At 39.3% G+C, this 19,148-nt stretch overlaps 1 protein-coding gene across 4 annotated transcripts in view; it reads right to left on the bottom strand.

Annotated features, from left to right (window-relative positions):
- Window positions 1-19,148, bottom strand: part of cdc42bpb (CDC42 binding protein kinase beta (DMPK-like)) — a 70,185-nt gene that overhangs the window by 9,585 nt on the left and 41,452 nt on the right. For 2 of the 4 annotated variants that reach the window (XM_052585723.1, XM_052585725.1), the window contains exons 6-30: window positions 18,173-18,266; window positions 16,031-16,231; window positions 15,451-15,699; window positions 15,118-15,352; window positions 14,529-14,630; window positions 14,143-14,276; window positions 12,237-12,479; window positions 11,427-11,537; window positions 10,250-10,497; window positions 9,910-10,015; window positions 9,684-9,808; window positions 9,385-9,490; window positions 6,920-7,068; window positions 6,598-6,695; window positions 6,312-6,391; window positions 4,847-4,897; window positions 3,407-3,490; window positions 3,094-3,168; window positions 2,868-2,973; window positions 2,600-2,736; window positions 2,318-2,457; window positions 1,639-1,720; window positions 1,334-1,550; window positions 868-930; window positions 188-784 (exon numbers count right to left, since the gene is read on the bottom strand). In XM_052585723.1, the coding sequence (XP_052441683.1) occupies window positions 188-784; window positions 868-930; window positions 1,334-1,550; window positions 1,639-1,720; window positions 2,318-2,457; window positions 2,600-2,736; window positions 2,868-2,973; window positions 3,094-3,168; window positions 3,407-3,490; window positions 4,847-4,897; window positions 6,312-6,391; window positions 6,598-6,695; window positions 6,920-7,068; window positions 9,385-9,490; window positions 9,684-9,808; window positions 9,910-10,015; window positions 10,250-10,497; window positions 11,427-11,537; window positions 12,237-12,479; window positions 14,143-14,276; window positions 14,529-14,630; window positions 15,118-15,352; window positions 15,451-15,699; window positions 16,031-16,231; window positions 18,173-18,266 (3,833 nt within the window). The remainder of the gene's footprint in view (window positions 1-187; window positions 785-867; window positions 931-1,333; window positions 1,551-1,638; window positions 1,721-2,317; window positions 2,458-2,599; window positions 2,737-2,867; window positions 2,974-3,093; window positions 3,169-3,406; window positions 3,491-4,846; window positions 4,898-6,311; window positions 6,392-6,597; window positions 6,696-6,919; window positions 7,069-9,384; window positions 9,491-9,683; window positions 9,809-9,909; window positions 10,016-10,249; window positions 10,498-11,426; window positions 11,538-12,236; window positions 12,480-14,142; window positions 14,277-14,528; window positions 14,631-15,117; window positions 15,353-15,450; window positions 15,700-16,030; window positions 16,232-18,172; window positions 18,267-19,148) is intronic. The other 2 variants (XM_052585726.1, XM_052585724.1) reach the window with 1 other exon arrangement.

Raw genomic sequence — 19,148 nt, 5'->3', positions numbered from 1 at the left:
AGTCTTCTCTACCTCCTCCTTGCTTTGCTATCTCTCCTCTATTCTTTCCTACTCCTCCCTTCCTCCAAGTCCACACATGAAAAACACTGGAATTTCAGGAGGGCTGAAAACATGGAAACACACTGTTGCTTGGATACTTTCGCCAATTATGTGTTACTTCCCACGCAAGCTCTTTAGAGACACTTACTGCAGGCAAGCGGTACGGTGGGCCACATCAGCTCCTGCGTTCGAGAGCGCCGTCCCGTCATGTCCACGTACACCCCCAGCTGACTGAAGCACAGCAGCAGTTCATTGGCCCCCACCTCCATAGCGTGCAGCGCATCCAGTGACAGCTGGGCCAAAAAGGCTAGCGAGGGATCTCCCGGGCTCACCAGACTCACCGGTGACGACTCTCCCTGCATGGCCAGCAGAGCGAAGCCTGACGGGTAACCCACGCACAGCCGATCACGAATAATACCCAGCCACTGGGCGATACCAGGCGCCTGCACCTCCCACAGCTTACGGTGATGGGGCTTTACGCGAGTGATTTCGTAGCAGATGACCTGCCGCTTCACACCTGCTAGGAGACACGCTGGACCACCGGGGCGTAGGGAACCTATGGTCATAGTCTGGCAGCCTTTTGTCTCCGTCAACTTGGCCTCGCAATTTACATCCGCACCCTCCAGTCCCGCCCAGGGGTATAAATGGACATGGCGGTTACGGCCAGAAAGAAGGGCCACCATCTTCTCTTTGGGCATGAGCTCAATCTGGCAAACTCTTTTACAGTCAGCAGCACGAACAATGACTGAAAAAAAAGGATCATGGGAAATTAATAATAGTGAAGATAATCCTGAAGAACTAAATCTGTGCTATACAGATTACTCATACCATCTCTGGTGATCTCGACTACAAACAGCCCCTCTTCTGTCCCCAATGCAATGCGTTCTCGATCTGTAGAGACAAAAACAGAACAGATATGATTTGTGAATACAATGCGTCAACCCTTGATATATATATATATATACACAGAGCAATTATTGCCCCTCCATTGAAAGTCCTTTAAAAATTAAAGTATTAAGTGTCAAAGTATTAAGTGTCAAAGTACTAACTTCAAGGTCAGAATTAAACAAGAATTAGAAAAGGTCTTTAAAATATTAACTAAATAAAACAGTTTTAAACAATAAATAACTAAATAAATCAAATGTAAAATGAAAATAAAATGTCAAATGTGTCAAGAATGGGTCAAGAAATGCTTGTTGCTCTCTTAAAAATAGGGAAGAGTGGAACATATATATTGATTTGTTTTAACTGACTGATTACTATCAATCTCAGAGAATAAGATCACTGTACTCGCCTAAGATGACAGCAGAGAGTGTTGTTTTGATGGCAGGCAGGCTGCTGTCGTAGGCCTCATGCAGGACATGCACCACACGGTTCTTCAGGCAGTTCTTGGCCAGGATGTTCTGCAGGCCCTCTAGGATGCCCACCCACTTCCTCTTCTCTGCCTCACTCTCAGCTAACACCAGCAGAGGCACCGGCCGGACTGGAGAGTTCGAAGCAGATGATGTTACCTGTGCAGTTCAGGGCAAAAATAGTTAATTATCGGGATGCATGATTAGGCAAATGTAGATACTATTTAAGGAATATTTTGGAACATACCCTAAATATGCAGGGAATGTCTTTACGACTGGCATGGATCACGTCAGATGCCAACACGGAGCTTACAGAGAACTCTTCATCTCTGAGAGGAAAAGAAGGAAACAATGTCACAAAAATGTAAAATGCCGCTTAATACTTTATTCACCCTGTTTGGGTTGATTTTGAAATAATGACTGTCTGATTGTACATAGTGTATTTACACTAGACGTTTGGGGTAGGTTCAAGTTTATTCTTTTATTTGGCAAGGATGGGTTAAACTGATCAAAAGTGACTGTGAAAAATATGTACATGTTTCAAAAGATTTTGATTTCAAATCAGAGTATCCTGAAAAAAAAAAAATGTTTGTTTGTTTTTTGTTTTTTTTTACATTGACAATGTTTCTTGAGCATCAAATCAGCATCTTCTGAAGAAACGTGTGAGACTGAAGACTAGAGTAATCGCACCTGGAAACTCAGTTTTGCCATCATTTTAAAATGTATTAAAATAGAAAATGGTTGTTTGAAATTATAAGAATATTTCACTATATTACTGATTTCGCTATATTTTTGATCAAATAAATGTAGCCTTGGTGAGCATTATATTTCTTAAACATTTACAGAACCCAAACCTTTGAATAGCATTGTAGCAGATGACATCAATCGATGACTATACATGATTTGAGAATGTGACTAATCCTGACCTCAAGTCGAGGACCTGACTGGCCATCACACCAGGCTGAGTGGACTTCCCTTCTGCCACCTCATAGAGGAAGAGCTTACAGTCACACACTACAGCATATGCCCTCTGCCAGCCCTTCTTCACTCCTGTGGGCTTCGGGATCTGAAAGAGGAGCAAATCAATACTGCAATTCAATGTATATTTATTAAACATCCAATAGGAAATGCAATCAATTTCAATGCAAGTGTTAAAGGGAGATAAAAATAACGGTTGTCCATTTTTGGCTACATTATCATTATCTCACCCTGACAAAACCTTTGTACGCTGTGCCAATGCCCCTCTGCACATCAATACCCAGAGGCCTCTTGGCCTGCTCTGGAGGAATGGGGCAAACCTGTGGCGCGTTGTCTTTACAGGACACGTGGCAGATGAAAGAGCATACTAAAAGAGATTCAGGGAGGGAGAGGGAATTACCAAACATTCAGTAAAACTGGCATCAAGAGATCAAAAGCTCCTTATCATTTCCCCAAGCGGATGTCTCTGATCTCATTTATCATTAATACTCCGCTCACCCTCGCAGGCATAACCCTGTCGGATCTGGCCCACCATCAGGGAGGTACAGTGAGTGCACTGGGTCGGGCTGGAGAAAGTCTTAATACTCAGCTGATGAGCTTTAGGCTGTTGATATAAACAAAATATGAAAAGTCATGTTGATGTTAAAAAGCCAATAATAATATGCTGAAAGAACTAAAGGAAACAGGCTAATTATGAGTCAGACACATCAAATGGTGGTTTTACCTTCGGGGCATTGAGCGTGGGCTGATAGACTGGAGAAGGGGCAGCAGGGGTGGTCGCTTGAGGCTTGACTGGTTCCTAAAGCAGTAATACAACAGTTCCAGAAATAAAAGCTACATAAATTCTATAATAATAATATTCATATATCAAATGTGTAATAGCAGACAAGTATATCTGAGTACTTGTATCTGGGTTTAAATTTTAAGCTTTGTCCTATCCATTACTATTCAGGAAATGACTAAATCAACGGCCAATGTATCAGACAGGAAGTCTGACAGCAGCAGAATGTAGTAGGAAGTGTTAGGTGGACACTCACGTCCTGTTCTAAAGCCGCTGATGGGGAGGAAGTAGGGATGTCTGTCTTCTGGGGTGTGGCGTCCACATCACCGACGGAGCTTGTCTGAGGGAAAAGACCACAGCTGTGGAACAGCTCAAAATGTGTACGCATCATTTGCTGGTGGTTCTTTTTATTCCACTTACATGGTATCTTTATGAGCAGCAGATATACTAACAGATTCAAGTGAGGCAAACCTTGTCACAATGTGACTGAGATGACATTTATGAAATGCATTATAAGTCATAACTACTAAGCATTCACAAGTCATGTGCTCACTCATGAAAGTCATGAGCATGAGGTTTATATCTATTAATAAAATGATACATTAACATGGCAAAGCTGAATTTGGTTCTCAAGAAACGTTTCTTATCATCAATGATAAAACGGTGCTGCCTAATATTACTATTGTGAAAACCATGATTCATTTTTTTCAAGATTCTTTCAAATTTATATAAAGTGTGTGTGTGAAAAATCCGAATGAATCCTATGCCAACTATAATTTATCTCAGGAAGCATTTGTAAACTGATACACCATCGTTAGCTAATATTACTTGCAATTAAACCCAAATTATGCACAAATAATATTACTTACCAAGCATAATACAATACTGTTAAACAAAGTATAATGGTCTAACTGTGTATCTATGCAATATGTGAATGCACAATGCAATCAATTAAGGGTGATAAAAAAAATAGATGCACAAAGACCGGGAGGTAATTAAAAAACATTAAGGAATCAATTGACATCACTTTTTCCTCAGAGAATTAATTTCATGTTCAATTAGCCGACAAACAGATACTTACCATTATCACTTATATTGGTAGGCTATAAATATTCACAAAACAACCCCCACAATGTAATCATTTCTAGTTCATTTTATTTCATTCGATTCATTTTATGGCTGGTTGCCTTAGTCATTCAGTTTAAATTATTGATGTTTATTGCCCTAGCGGGCTCTTAGAGTTAACTAACGGCTTAGTGCATTTGCAGACTTGACACATGGAGAGTGACGTTATTCACATTAGCCATTTAAGAGGTTAGAAAGAAGTGGGGAGGTGGTTAATACTAACTGCTGGATTCTAAACGTGAGTCTCTAACCTTTAGCACCTACAATTAGACTTAATTGGATCTAGGGTCTGGTTGCAATATGGCAGAGGAATACGGTCAGCAGACAAAATAGATGTAACAAACTGAGGGGCATGCTGGTTAGGCTGAATATAAGTCGTAAGGTCAATGTCTGGCCTTAAATGGTGAGTCAGGCACGATTAACATACAGTAAGTAATGTGAGTGCCATTTTATTTTGGCAAACAAAGCACAAGATGAACTACAATGTGACTTGAGACACTTTGTCTGCTGACAGATCACTCCTGCCAAGGTTAAAGTTCAGAGAAGGAGGAGCTTTGTTCAGCAAACTTACTTCATCCCAAAATGCAAGCAGAGAAGATGCGGATGAGGAGGAGACAGAGTCCTTTTTTTTGATGGGGACAAAAATAAGATGACAGGTAACACAGCTTTCGTTTTTATGAACTTAATTTAGGTCATTCCCTATATTCCCACGAGTCTCGGAAACACAGACTGGCTACATGTGTCAACCTGATCGGACTTTAAAGCACTGCAATAAGGAAGTGGTTTCATTAAACTGAAAGATTTGCAAAATTGTACAGTTGCCTTGGTCTCTGATGAGGCAATCAAACCACGATGGACCATTTGGCCATGGACTGAACTGACTCAGTGACTGTAGCAAATCCATCGCTCAAGTCTTAGTCATGAGCTACTGTTCCAAAGTAAGTTGTGATTGAAAGCTACAAACTAACGGTTTGGATTCAGCGATTTCAGGATGAGGCAGGGCAGGAAGACTCCTATCAAACATCTACACCAATAGGATAAAGGGGGGGCTGGTCAACATGAGACTCACTCTTGAGCTCAAATGCAGCAGGAACTGACTGCAGTCAACTTGATATGTAGTTTTTGAGCTTGATAGAGCTTTTGAAATCAAACCTGGAAACTCCAGACGGGAACAAAAGGAAAACTATTTGTATTTAATAAAACCCATCAATACTCTTTAAATAAAAAAATAAAAAAATGGAATAAACAGCAGCAATAAAGAAAATTCTTAAATAAGAATAGAACTATGTAATATAGCTTTGACAAAACCAATGTCTACAGTAACATCCTAAACCATAAAATGACGTAAAAATCTAAAATTTCGGCAACTTCACATTTCAAATAAAACCTTCAGATAATTAAGAAGTCAGAAGTCAAAATGCTAAATTATTATACATTATATTAATCACAATACTTATTTTTCATATTGGTCTGAACTAAAGCGGGAGACGGGCAGAATGAAAACACAAATTCTCTTTCTGACAGTAGGTGGCGCTTGAGAAAAATCAGAGATACATTCATATAATAAAAGAAAACTCTCCTAGGATCTGCACAAACCGCATGAATGGCCCATTTCAACATCAGAGCAGTACATTTTGCTAAGATGACTTTCAACTGAGTTTGTAGGTATGGAAGGCAGCACTCATGGCGAGATGCTGAAAAAAACTGTTTTTGCATTTCAACCCCTTCCAACAAAATAACAATCAAAAAGAAAAAGGAAAAAGTGTAAGAATACAGATGCCTGAGGCAACTGAGTAGAACAGGGACATCAGAACCAGTCTCCAGTATCTGCTAGACATTCATAAACGTGTATATACTCTAATGTTTCAATTTGGACACTACTGACTCCCCTTTTCGCTTTGATAAACCATTAGGTCTATCAGGTCTCTGATTTTCTGAGGCAGAAAGTCATTAGGATGATGAAATGAATGGAGCGAGAGGCTTGTTAATGCATGTGATGTAGTAGCAGATGGCTAGACACTATCAAAAACACTTACTCTGAATGTCAGGTCATGGGCGAGGGGAGAGGTATTGAAGTACTCAAAGATGGAGTCTTGGAAGTCAGGCAGTTTGAGGCCTACAGTTGAGTAAAAAAAATGGTCAGGAGTAATACATAATTACCGGAAAATCTATTCATTTAACAACTGGCAGAAATTATATAAGGTTCTCTTCAGATGTTCCTTAAAAAGATGCGATAATATGTAACCTCTTGGTTTATAGATGCATCATATAAAGTAAGTCTCGCATATAAAGGACAAAGTCAAAGTTTATCATCATTTTCACCTTTGTCTGATCGTGAACGGCTCTCTTCCATCTCCTTCTTCATATTCTCGAGTTGTTCCTCCAACTCTTTGTTCTTGGCTTCTGTATCCTTCAGTTTGCTGTAAAAAGTGAGAAAGTCCAAAAAGTATGATCATTTTAACTAATAACGTATCCTTTTGTAATGTGCACATAAGACTAAACCAGTCCCATGCAACACACACATCGCGCACCAGGCTACCTGAAAGCATTAGCTCAGTTTATTTAAATAGAAGAAGAGACTTTGAACAATAAACTAAATAAATAAAAAGGTTGCTTTATATATAACAATAAATCAAAGACTTACCTCTCAAAAGAGATGTTGGTAGCCTTGACCTTGCGCAGCTCATCCTGAACCAGTTGCTTGGCCCGGATTTCAGCTTCCAAGGCTGACTGCAGCTCCAGACGGGCAGACATGTCCAACTTTTGACTGCGGCGCACCTTCCATAAAGGATCCTGCCAAGGAAAAGAGATGCACGTTTTGAAAAGAAGCCAGAAAAAGGAGACTTTGCACATTCAATTATGATGCAGCAGGTCTTAAAACTACTTTTGCGATCAATCAAGTGTACTCCATTTTAATTGAAAGCTTTCAAGATGGATCATATGTTTGTTTAGGGACTTCTGTAGTTGTAGGTGAATATAAAATCCTGCCTCTACGATGTCAAGAAGCAGTGCAATTATGTATTAACTTAATGTTTTGTGATGATCATAAAAACAAGATGCTCTTCAAAAGCACAGAGAAAGCATCATGCATGGAAAAAATGCACTGCATCACATGACAGATACTGTAAATCCTCTCTAGCACAGGAATGGAATCCCTTAAGATGCATTTCCCATAAATCCGATGGCTCTTGAGGGCTTATCTTAGATCTCCAACAGTTTAATAGCTATTGATCTCAGCTGTCGCCAATGGTCCACTATTTACACGTGTGGCTACAAGACAACATTTGTCTCCATGAGCTATGTGGCGACGAGACAGTGATTTACAAAAAAATAGGCAGTGAATGGCTGAAGGACAGCTGAATATTGAGGAATGAAAGAAGAGGATTACATCCATTTCACTGATTAAGCCCATGAAGTGACTGCACTCCCACAGCTGATGGGAAGTGAGCGGCCGTGAAGGGCATTCATGGGAGTGTTCCTGGCAGAACTCATCAGCTTTACATTTGAGCTGCGTGTATTTTCCAGTGCGGCTCTCAAACACGCTCACAATTAGACCTAATACTGCAGCACTCGCTCTATTGTTTAAGCTTATCGAGTTAATGACTTCTCAGCATGACTGATTTGATGTCATCCAATAGCGTGCAAGCGGAAAGTTAAGGGGTATACACACTTGACCTCATAAGAACAATGGAAGTGAGCTTATCCGAAATGTTTTCCATGTTATATGAATTATGATCAGCAGTGAAGAGAGCTGATGCAGCGTTTTCATTCATCTGTCCTTTGAAATTTCAGATGTAAAAAAATCTGCTAACCCTATCCTTTAAGTCATCTGGACAGATGAATGACGGATTGAAAACAATCTTTTTGGAACTTCTCCACACTGATTGGAGGTTTGATGGATACACTCACCCGTTTGGTGACCCGAGGTGCCACCATTGACCTCTGGGTTGGCATGCTTACTCCAGGGCCTTGCTGATATAGTCATTCAAATTTACACAAAAGTATATTAATACAGATATATATTGAACTCGCTATATAAAATGTTATAATAAATACTGATTTTAATGTATAATACTCATAAATATTTAAATGGATACACTAACAAAGTTTGGGGACAGTACTTTTTTTATGTTTTTATAAAAGATTATGTTTTTGAAAGAACAAAGCTGCATTTGTAAAATCATAAATGCGCAGGAAATATTGTAAATTATATAATACTTATATTTAGTATTATTACAAATTTTTGTAATAATTTTCTAGTTGAATTTCATATGTAATTCACTCCTGTAATGCAAAGTTGTATTTTCAGCACCATTACTCCAGTCATCGGTGTCAAATTATCTTTCAGCCATCATTTTAATATGCTGATTTGCTGCTCAAGAAACATTTTGAAACGTACAGAATTATATTGAAAATCAACAAAACCACAACTAAAAACATGGCGTTCTAATGAATTCAATCTGTAAATTTGTTAACTCCATAACCCAAACACAGGACGTTTGTGGCAAACTCCTCCAATAGCCAGAGTCTATTGACTTCTATTTGTACCAGATCCCTCAGCAACCCTGCAATTAAGCCAATTAGTTCAATCTGAGAATAAGCAACGTTGACCGCATCTTTGGACAGTGGCTTCAACCCAAAACTTCAGGGTCGTGAATTAATAGTTCTCATCAGCAGATTCCACTACTGCTCTAACAAACAGCACTTTCAAGAGGGAAAGGCACTAATGCCAGTCAGTCTTTAACCTTCTTAGAAAAGGATATTAAATCAAATGTGACCTCCTACACCTACAACATTAACATGTCACTTCCCTTCAATCAATTTCTATTAGATTTGCTATTTAAAGCAAATCTAATGTTACTGTGCTACGACTCCAAGGAGTTCGAGAGAGAACGAGAGCGAGAGCTTTCCACTCACTGACAAAATTAGAAGTCTCACTCCATCATACCAGATGCCCTATAAATCCCTATAAACTAAAACTGGAGCAGCACAGCAGATCAGCTGTTTGACTGGGAGTTCTGTGGAGAAAGCTTGATCATGCAGCTCTGGGAAATATTCCCGATAGCAACGTAATTTCCCTTCTTTAAATATAGAAATTGTAATGTTTACCAGTGTTCTGGATCCCAGACTTGAGCTACGCAGAGACTCCAGCTCTTCCGTCATCTTGGAGGCCAGAGCCTGAAGGTAGCCGCGTGCATCTTTCTCATCGCTCACCCTACAAAATATATACGGGCATAAATTTGGCCACAACGACACCAATCCAAGACATATACATTTTATTGATGTAATTGAGGCAAAAATCTTTTTGTGTACCACTGAAAAGACACGAAGGTCTATTTTGGCGATTGTAGTTTTTGATAGCTACAGATGAGCCACATATAAATGAATATGAGGGAGGTCTTTCTCACCATTGGATGATCTCCGCGATCTGTGCTTCCCAGTGTGCTACACTCTCTTTCTTCGAGGCCAGATCCTGGAGCTCATCCTCCAGCTGCCTGTTCTGAGCCGTCAGCTTGTCCACAAAGTTGCAGAGCTGCAGAGGAGGAGATTTCACGATCAGTGTCAAGGACTGAGTATTACTCCAAAACCTAATACTCAAGGTGGCCTCTTGCAATATGAAAGATGGTGTCCTACCCTGTCTATTTCTGCAGTGAGTTTACGGTTTTCTTCACTCAGAAGGTTGCGTTCCCGATCAAGCTTCTCCTTCAGTGTAGCCATGGCCTCATCCAGCTCGGTTCGCCTGTGTGATGGAAATAGTAATAATACTATTTTTACAGTGTTACAGTATTTTTGCTCAAATAAATGCTGCCTCGATTAGCGTAAGAGACTTCTTTAAAATCTTCATTTTTTGTTGCATATACTATTTTTTCTTAGATTTAAGCCAATGCTGACAACCTTATTGTCATCTATCACTAGCTGGAATCAAATCTTTTGGTGTCAACCCACACCCTGGACAGGTGACAGTGCAGCGTACCGCTCTCTCTTGGTCTTTTCCAGTTTGTCTTTGAGCACCAGCAGCTCTTTGTGCAGTGACAGCTGTTGACCCTCAGAGTCATGGAGCTCCTTCCTCATGTTCTTCAGCTCCGTAGTGTGGCTGGCATCACGTCTCACCAGCTCCTCCTCATAGAACAGCACCTTCTTATCCAGCTCGGACTTCAGCTTGGTGAGCTCCTGCTGGGTCTCTGAACTGGAACCTGAGGCGCGACCCGTTCCCTGCTTGACCTGAAAGAAGAAACAATCTGAGTGAGAGATATCCTAAAACAAAAGAGATTTACAAATACAGTTGAGCTATTAACACTTTCAATTCATTCATCAATTCATTGCTGCAATAAACACAGTGAGTAATTTTAAATCAACATCCAGTCCTACAACTAAACACAAACAGACACATAATGGAGAGCACAGGAAGAAGAGTGAGCAAGGAGGCAAAGGGGTCTTCTTGATTTTCATGCAAATGAAAAAAAAAAAAAAAAAACAAAGAAGGATCATCCTGCTAAAAATAACTCAAGAGGATATCCCACACAAGGCCGGAGGAAAAAGACAGGAGGGAACTCAAGGTGACGTATGAAGTTAACAGGGGGGAAGATAACGGATAAGGAACCTGTCAAGAACATGCCATACTTTGTCCAAAAGGCAGACATAATCATATTCTGCTTGAAATTAGGCATGCATATATCTGCACCATATGGGTTATCTGGGTGATATTGTAGATTTTTTTTTTTTTGTAATAGTCGATATCATAAATGTTTCCTTTAATTTTAAATGTAGTTTACCTTTGTTGTCATCTGCCCATTAAAATTAAAACACTAATACTTTAATAACACTATTAAATGTAACTATTTTTTATACCGTAAATAATGATGTGCAGCCTAAATACACTTAATGTGATAATTTAACTTTTTTTTTTATACAAAATTGTATATAATTGTATACACACACACATATATACATATATATATATAAAATAAAAAACATTTTAGTATTTAATATTTGTAATAAATTATTTATCTTAATTTAAACTGTGTATTTTTTGTTCCAAATTTGTGGTTAAATATGACCCAGATGTGTTATCGTGAGATTCACCCATAAAAAAAATTCATAAGTTGTCTGAAGTCAGCAAAAAGGCAGTGTATGAATGAGTGACCTCTGACCTTGAGCGTCTCCAGCTCGCTCTCCAGTTGTTTAGAGTAGACTTCACTGTGCTCTCTGAGCTTACGCTCCTTAGAGGCTTCGGCACGCGCATCCTCCAGCTGAGACTCCAGCTATCACACACACACATAAGAAAAAAAATCAATATGAAAAAAAAATAAATAGATATTCTCATAAACCCTTCAATCTTGGCCTAATTTCAACTGCACACACCCCGCGAGACGTTATGTCTTTGAATGCTAAAAACATCCTGACATCTAGAACAACGATTTTGTTCGCCCCGAGATGCTTCCGCCTTGTACATGAGCAAGAAAAAAAACATAAAAGAAAGGCGCGTATAAATGGGGAAGAGCCTCAATCCAGCTGCAGTCAGCACTGCGGTCAGTGTCGTCCATCTGGCTCGAGTTAGTCACTGAGGTCCAGAAGAGGTCACTGGGTCCGTGTGGCTGGTCTGCAGGGACGAGAGGGGGCGTGAAGGGGTGTGAAGACATTCCTGCTGTCGTCTAGGGAGATTTGGAGCTGTTGAGTCCGTCTCTCTCTGGAGCGTGACTGATGAACTTCAAAAATGTGGTGCATTCCAAGGCCTTGTTTTCATCCGACTTTGCCCTCCGTCAGCCCCGGGGGTGTTAACATGATGACACGGAGTAATAAACACAGCACGGCACCGGTTTGAAATACCAGGATGACTGGTGAATACATCTTCCTGATTGAAAGCCCCTGACAATTCATGTCCATTTACTTAAAAAGCAGACCCAAAGCAGTCATAACATTACAAGAGGAGCTGCGTGACCCCCTTCAATCATGCTGCTCACCTCTTTGCGGGCCTTCTCGGTTTTGCGGATGTCCTGGCGCATGACGTCGATCTTCTGCATCACCACCTCCATCTCCTCCTCTTTGTCCCGCAGCTGCCTCGACAGACGCTGCTTCTGCGAGCGCAGCTCGGCCATGCGCTCGTTCAGCTCCGAGAACTCCTGCATGGCCAGCTTCCTCTGCTGGTGGGCGTCCTTCAGCTCCTTGGTCTGAGACTTCAGGCGATCCAGAGACTCCACCAGTTGCTGCAAAGGGAGAGCAAGAGAAACGGATGAAATGGGATGGAGGGGTGAGATCAGAAGGTGTGAAAACGATAGCACTGAAAGAGTGAGCGAGAAGAGCAGTGGAAGGAGAGAAAGAGGAAAGAGCAGCCGCGCCAGGAGAGAAAGGACTGAAAAGAGGCTGAGTGAGAAATAGAAATCATCAAGAGAATTGGGAGTTGTGTGCTAAAAGAATGAGACACACGTTCGTAAGGAGGATATCAAATGGCATACGTGAAATTAACAGAGAGAAATCTTACTGGAAGTATTTTAAATAAACTTAAATAAACAGACTGGAGTGGTTCTCATCCACCAGCCGTGCAGAGCTTTGGTGGGTACGAGCCAGGTCTCTGGGTCAAGAGTCAAGTGGAAAAGTCCGACAAATTCGATTAGTTAAAAATGTGATACGCGGTGAGAATCTTGACCTGCCCTGTGTGAGGGGTGATGACATTAATCTTAATGAAGAAGGCCAGTGTTTATGAACTTCCTGATTGAATAAAGCTGATGTAGAGGACAAGTAATCTCCAGCACGAGGACAGGAGAACGGTTCTCCTGCAGTTATGTCTGCAGTCACGTAATCTGTTACAGCACGTAACGCGTTTCATGCACAGTATATAACGAAACTTATTCTGAAGGTGCTCAAGAGATTTTTACACCTTGTATCTCTTTTACAACTGTTAGCCTGTTCTTGTTCTGAAAAGCATTCGTTTACTTTTTTCAAATACATTTATTTTACTGAATTTAAACCATACAGCATGTTCTTTTGCAGTGAAACAAACAAACAAAAGCAGCAAATATTTTCTTTCTTATGGCGACCTACACCTGAGTGTAATGGGTTATTGACAAAACAATAACAGAGTGCACACTTAAATCCAATGGTTAATGACTGGATTTTAAAATCTTGAAAATCCCAAGGTCCAAAAAAAAAAAAAAAAAAAAAAAAAACATATGCACGAATGCATAATACAAAATTAGATTCAAAATTAGACACATATAATAAGTTGAATAAGGTGCATTTTCATTTCTTTTTAAGGCTTGTGTGACTTAAGTCAGTGTAGTTACTGGATGGTTGTTAATATGTAATATATGTGCATGTACTGCGTATATTAAGTATATTAAGTAAACATACATGTATATACTTATAAAAAATGGTATCTTTATATACTAAATATATTTATATATAAATTATATGAATAAATTGATTAATGTAAATATTTTCTAAATATATACTGCATGTGTGTTTTTATATAAACAAAATAAATATATCAACATTGTACACATATTAAACAAACAAAAAACTTGATTTGAATGCACATAATCATGATTAATCGTTTCTGACGGTACTATTAATAATGTATTTCAAATGATTTGTGTAAATAACTTTTCCAAGAGTAAACACATCTCATCATTTACCAATGAATGACTTTTTCTTCCCAAATATCTGTTGTTCATCATACAGAAACAAACATCAAATGTAACTTTTCAGAAACTAAAATTGTAAAATAAAATCAGAAATTCCTTTCGCTTCCCATGCAGGACTGAAAATGTTTAGGAATATTTACATTTGTGGGGATAATTTCTCATACTACAAGAAAGCAGTTCTTGCATTCAGGAATGACTGGGAACCCAACTCTCCAGTCACTCGTACCTTATGGATATCCTCCTTCTCCTGCTTGAGAGCTTTGACTTGCTTGTCCAGGGCCTTTAGTTTGGTGGAGGAGCTTTCAAAGTCCTGTCTCAGAGTCACCGCCTCCTCCAGCTGGTGCTCCAGCCTATCAGAGTCTGAGGAGAGACAAATTACTCAGAGTTAACTTGGATGTGACTTATTAGCTGACACAAATGTACAGCCAAATAATCAAATCAAGAACTTCTGATAAGAGGAAGTGGCACTGTCTCGCAATCTTGACACAAAGACTTTTTTCTATGAATGTGTGATCATAGTTAATCTATAATTTAGGCGTGTGTGTGGCGCTTTGACAAGACTCATAACAGACTTTATCATATCATATAGATAAGGATTGGGAGACCCATTACCTGCCAGTTTCTTTTTCAGCCGATCGATTTCCTCATTGAGTTTTTTAATCTCTTTATCACGACCAAGTGTGCCAGCCACTGACAGAACAGCCTGAGTGGATTCTAGGAAATCAAGGGTGGAACAAACCATCAGTATATTCTCAGAATACTTTTCACTGATGGATTTACAAAATGAAACAAAACTACTACACCAGATAGATGATATAATAATGGCTTAGTGATGATTCAACCAAAAAATATTCTTTTGGCAAACGATTCTGCCATCAAAACCACTTTCAGGACAAATGAAGATGTTTTATGAAACCTGAGAGATTTCTGTTTTTGTTGCTTCAAAAAGTTCATAAAGAGATTGCTAAAGTAATTCCTATGAACAAAGCAGTTTAATCCAAGTCACTTTATAAGGAACAGACTAATTCAGGCTTTATTCACATATAATTATTTCATATCTATTAGTTACGTTAAAACGCCTTCATTTGTGTTTCAAAGATGAACAAAAGTCTTCTAAGTAACTGATAGCAATTAAAATTTCCGGATGAACCAATCCTGTGAATGCATTCTTCAGATATCAGATGGCGTTTATATTTATTACCCTGCAGCTTGCGGTTGAGCTCCTGTTTCTCCTGCTCCAGACAGCGAATCCTCTTCTCAAAGGCTTCCACCTGCAGACCCCCATCCTGGAGATCCTCCCCGGCGCCTCCATCCACCAGCGCCACCCTCCTCACGCTGCTGCGGTCTGAGAAACAGCTGTCTGTGGTGTAGGTGAAGCCCACGAAGGGCAAGTGCTGGCCGGTGAAACCTGTGTGAGATACTGGGGGAGCGATGTCCTGCAGGGGGAAACAGAAAGAGTCAAAAGTTAAATACAAATGGCACTCCAGAATACTTAAGGTTTTTTTTTTCTCTCCATCAAATGAGTTAAACCTACCGGGTTTTTCAGCACATCGTCGTCTACATCAAAGTTGGAGGTGTCTGAGGGGGAGCTGACGTCAGGGATGTACGGTGCCTCTGTGTTGCGGATGTTCTCCCAGTCAATGCCGGAGAAGAAGGGGTGCTTCTTGAACTCCTCGATGCCCTGCTGACCCAACCGACGCTCTCTACTGCAGATCAGCCGCTGGATCAGATCTTTAGCATCCTCCGACACATCCGTGATGTGAGAGGGGAACTGGAAACGCTCCTAAATAGAGCAAATCAGACCAGATTTTTAACACTGAACCACAACTCAGGGTTAACCAGATATGCCGATAAAATTAGGGCAGTCCTTATTTTATGAACCATGTTATGTATCCCAAAGGAGTTATAGCCGGAATGTTATTTGTCACGATAATTAGCTTACACTTTATTTTTACAGGCTATAAATAAACATTATTAATGGATTCACTGTGGTTCATGCAATTTCTAATTTCTCAAGATGCAAATGTGAGACTGTTAATGCGTGTTTGCTTTTTCAGTAGTGGGGAACATGTAAACTGGACAAACACCAAAAACAAAATGATAGATCATCTCACCTCGTGGTTCATGATCTTCCCGTAGGTCTCCACCAAGGATTCAGCGTAGAAGGGCGTCTCGCCGTAGAGCATCTCATACATGCAGACGCCTAGAGACCACCAGTCACACTCCGGCCCGTACTTCCCCATGCCGTCCTCCATGGCCTGCAGGATCTCAGGGGAGATGTAGTCTGGGGTGCCCACAGCCACTGATGACTGGACCTGCACAGGGGACAACAGGAAGTGAGGTCACAAACAAGGCTGAAGAGCTCTTCATTTCAATTCAAAATTTAAAATGAATGCTTTTCAAAGTGACCAGAAAGATTTCTATAATGTTATAAGATTTAGTTCAAATCACTGCTGTTCTTCTGAACTTTCAATTCAAAGAATCCTGAAAATTATTTCATAGTTTGTTTCCACACAAATATGGAGCAGCATAACTGTTTTCAACATTGATGATAATAATAAGTAATATTTTTCTGAGAAGCAAATCAGCATATTAGAAATGCTTTTTAATGGATCATGTGACACTAAAGACTGGAGTAATAATCCTGGAAATTCAGCTTTGCCATTATAGGGACAAATAAATTTTTTAAATAGAAAGTAATCTAGAAAACAGTTATTTTAAATTAAGATTTCATTAAAAATAAAAATAAGTCTAGCCTAAGAAGTCTTGTCAAAAGACAAAAAAAAAATCTTACAGAGCCCGAACTTCTTGATGCCTTTAAATAAGTGACAACAACTATAGACACATTAACCAGTAGTGCACAAAAACACTACTATCAAGACTTAGATGCATGATATTCACCATGCCAAGTCTTGCTCAGTCTTGCCCATAAAACACGTACCAAACATGTCTTGACCTCCGGTTATTTTTCTAGAATGTTTAATTGCAGTGAAGACGTAAAGACTAAGATAACACTGAAAGATGTTGAGAAACGCATAAAGATGCCTTCAAGCAACATTACAGACACCATGACAAAAAAAAAAAATGAAGGCTTTGTGGCTTTTACTTTAATGTTTGCAAAAACTCACCTTTATGTAAGTGTGACTACAATCAGGCAAAACTGACTTCTAGCAGGTACACACATTTAAACTACAGCAGTAAAAAATGGAACAAAACATTGATGACTTGTCCAATACAATGATCTCAAGACCACAATCTTCTATGGCTGAATTATTTGTAAACAAAAAAAATCAAAATTTAATTTTTCTGATAAATAAATTCTGAGTATTATTATTATTTTTTAAAGCCCCAGGTGTCCTGTGCTTATTTTTAGGGCTGCACAATGTAAACAAACATATATGTTACTACTACTAATAATTACTATTATTCGTTTCTAAATTCATTTAAATAAATTTTCTTCATTTATATTAAATTTATATATTTTTCTAAAAACAAAAATATTACCAATGCAATATTTTACTGTGAAATGAAAAAAAAAAAAAAAAAATATATATATATATATATATATATATATATATATATAAAATAACAACAACACCACTAATATTTATTACATGATTTAATGTAATTCATTACATGATTTATTTTCAATTTCTTCATTTTCATGTTCAACCAGCAAGATTTTATTTCCTGTTGAAAACTGTTGGAAGCCTTTAAAGCTTCTCTTATGCTGACAACAGCTGGTTTAGAAGCACTCCTCAAGTTCACATAAGTTTGAAAAGATGGTTGGTGCATGTTGCATTTTCAAACGCTTTATAAGCACTTAAAACTCACAGCGCATGCAGATATTATTGAGGACTGATCATGATTTTGCTTTTGTTTTGAATAACTGGAAAGATCTCTTGTACTCAACATCTAAATATAGGTGTAACATCTACAAATATGCAAGGATTTGCTCAGTTGAAAACTAAAGTCCCGCTCTGCCCTTCTACACACACACACACACACACAGAGCAGGAGATGAAAGCTGTTTTGGCCTTGGTCTTATCAGTCCACTAGGGTGACTCAGAGGAGTGGGCAGCGATGGGCCTTTCTACTTAGCCCTCCCCTTCTAGAGCAGCAGGGCCAAAAGCAGCTCTATGAATGTCAGGAGCAGAAAGAGAAAAGAGGGCAGGGCAGTGCTTTCACCAAACAGATGGAGACCACCCTGCAAGGATGATTTGAGTTCAAAGTTGAGCCCGTCATCACATACTCACCGTGCCATCTTGCATCATCTTCAGACACGAGCCGAAGTCAGCGAGACGGATGTGACCATTCATGTCAAGTAGCACGTTGTCTGGTTTTATGTCCCTGTTGGAACAGGAAACACGGCATTTAAGCATGAAATAACTCAAGCAGTGGTTCTTAACCGGCTTTGCTTCAGGACTTTACTTTGGACATCAAGTGGTGACCTAAATCCAAATTGTTTAGCACAATTTAATGAGGTAACTATGAATATTAAAATGGACAGCATGGGCCCAATAATATGTAGAATTACTAACATCACTTTGAATGACCAGGAAAATCAACAACTTTGGTTTGTAAATGTCTCTCAAATTTCAGCGGTTTCATGCTCTCAGTATTTAAACACAATGTGGTCAGCGGAAACCTTTGTTTACCCTCATTGCATGTTAACTTGCAATTAATGACGTCTAGGTAGTATCATTATCTTCTTAACCATCTGCAGTTTTGGTTTTTGAGGATGAGGGTATATCACGCAACCACTCCAGGTTGGCATCCACCTTATTTGGCTAGATATAATAAATGGCTGATAAATCTCTTTTTTCACTTTACAAAAGGTTTCATTTGACTAGGTTTATTTGTTTGTAATTTCAACTGATACATTTAAAATAAATCAAATATGTTGGTAACATTTGTTAATATGCTGTGAACAAACAATGAATCATATTTTATTAACTTACATTAACAAAGACTATAAATGCTAAAGAATCAAAAACAGTGGAAAATTGTGAAAGCTTTTGATCATATTGCCCACCCCAGTAGGTTGCATATTATTATTTACATTTAGCACAGACCTGTGGCTCATTCTTGGGACATGAGCCATCAGTTAAGAACCATCTCTCTAAAGATGGCTTTGACAGAGGCACTCAGCGCCGTTCATCACACAGCTGACGCTGCCCTGCGCTGTGAGGTGTTATTACTCCAGTGGGCAACCCACCCTGCGTCTGCTCT

This window comes from Carassius gibelio, chromosome B20 (assembly GCF_023724105.1).
Source record: "Carassius gibelio isolate Cgi1373 ecotype wild population from Czech Republic chromosome B20, carGib1.2-hapl.c, whole genome shotgun sequence".
NCBI classification, from domain to species: Eukaryota; Metazoa; Chordata; class Actinopteri; order Cypriniformes; family Cyprinidae; genus Carassius; species Carassius gibelio.
Note: the sequence above shows the minus strand (reverse complement) of the source record. Positions and strands in the feature narration are given on the sequence as shown.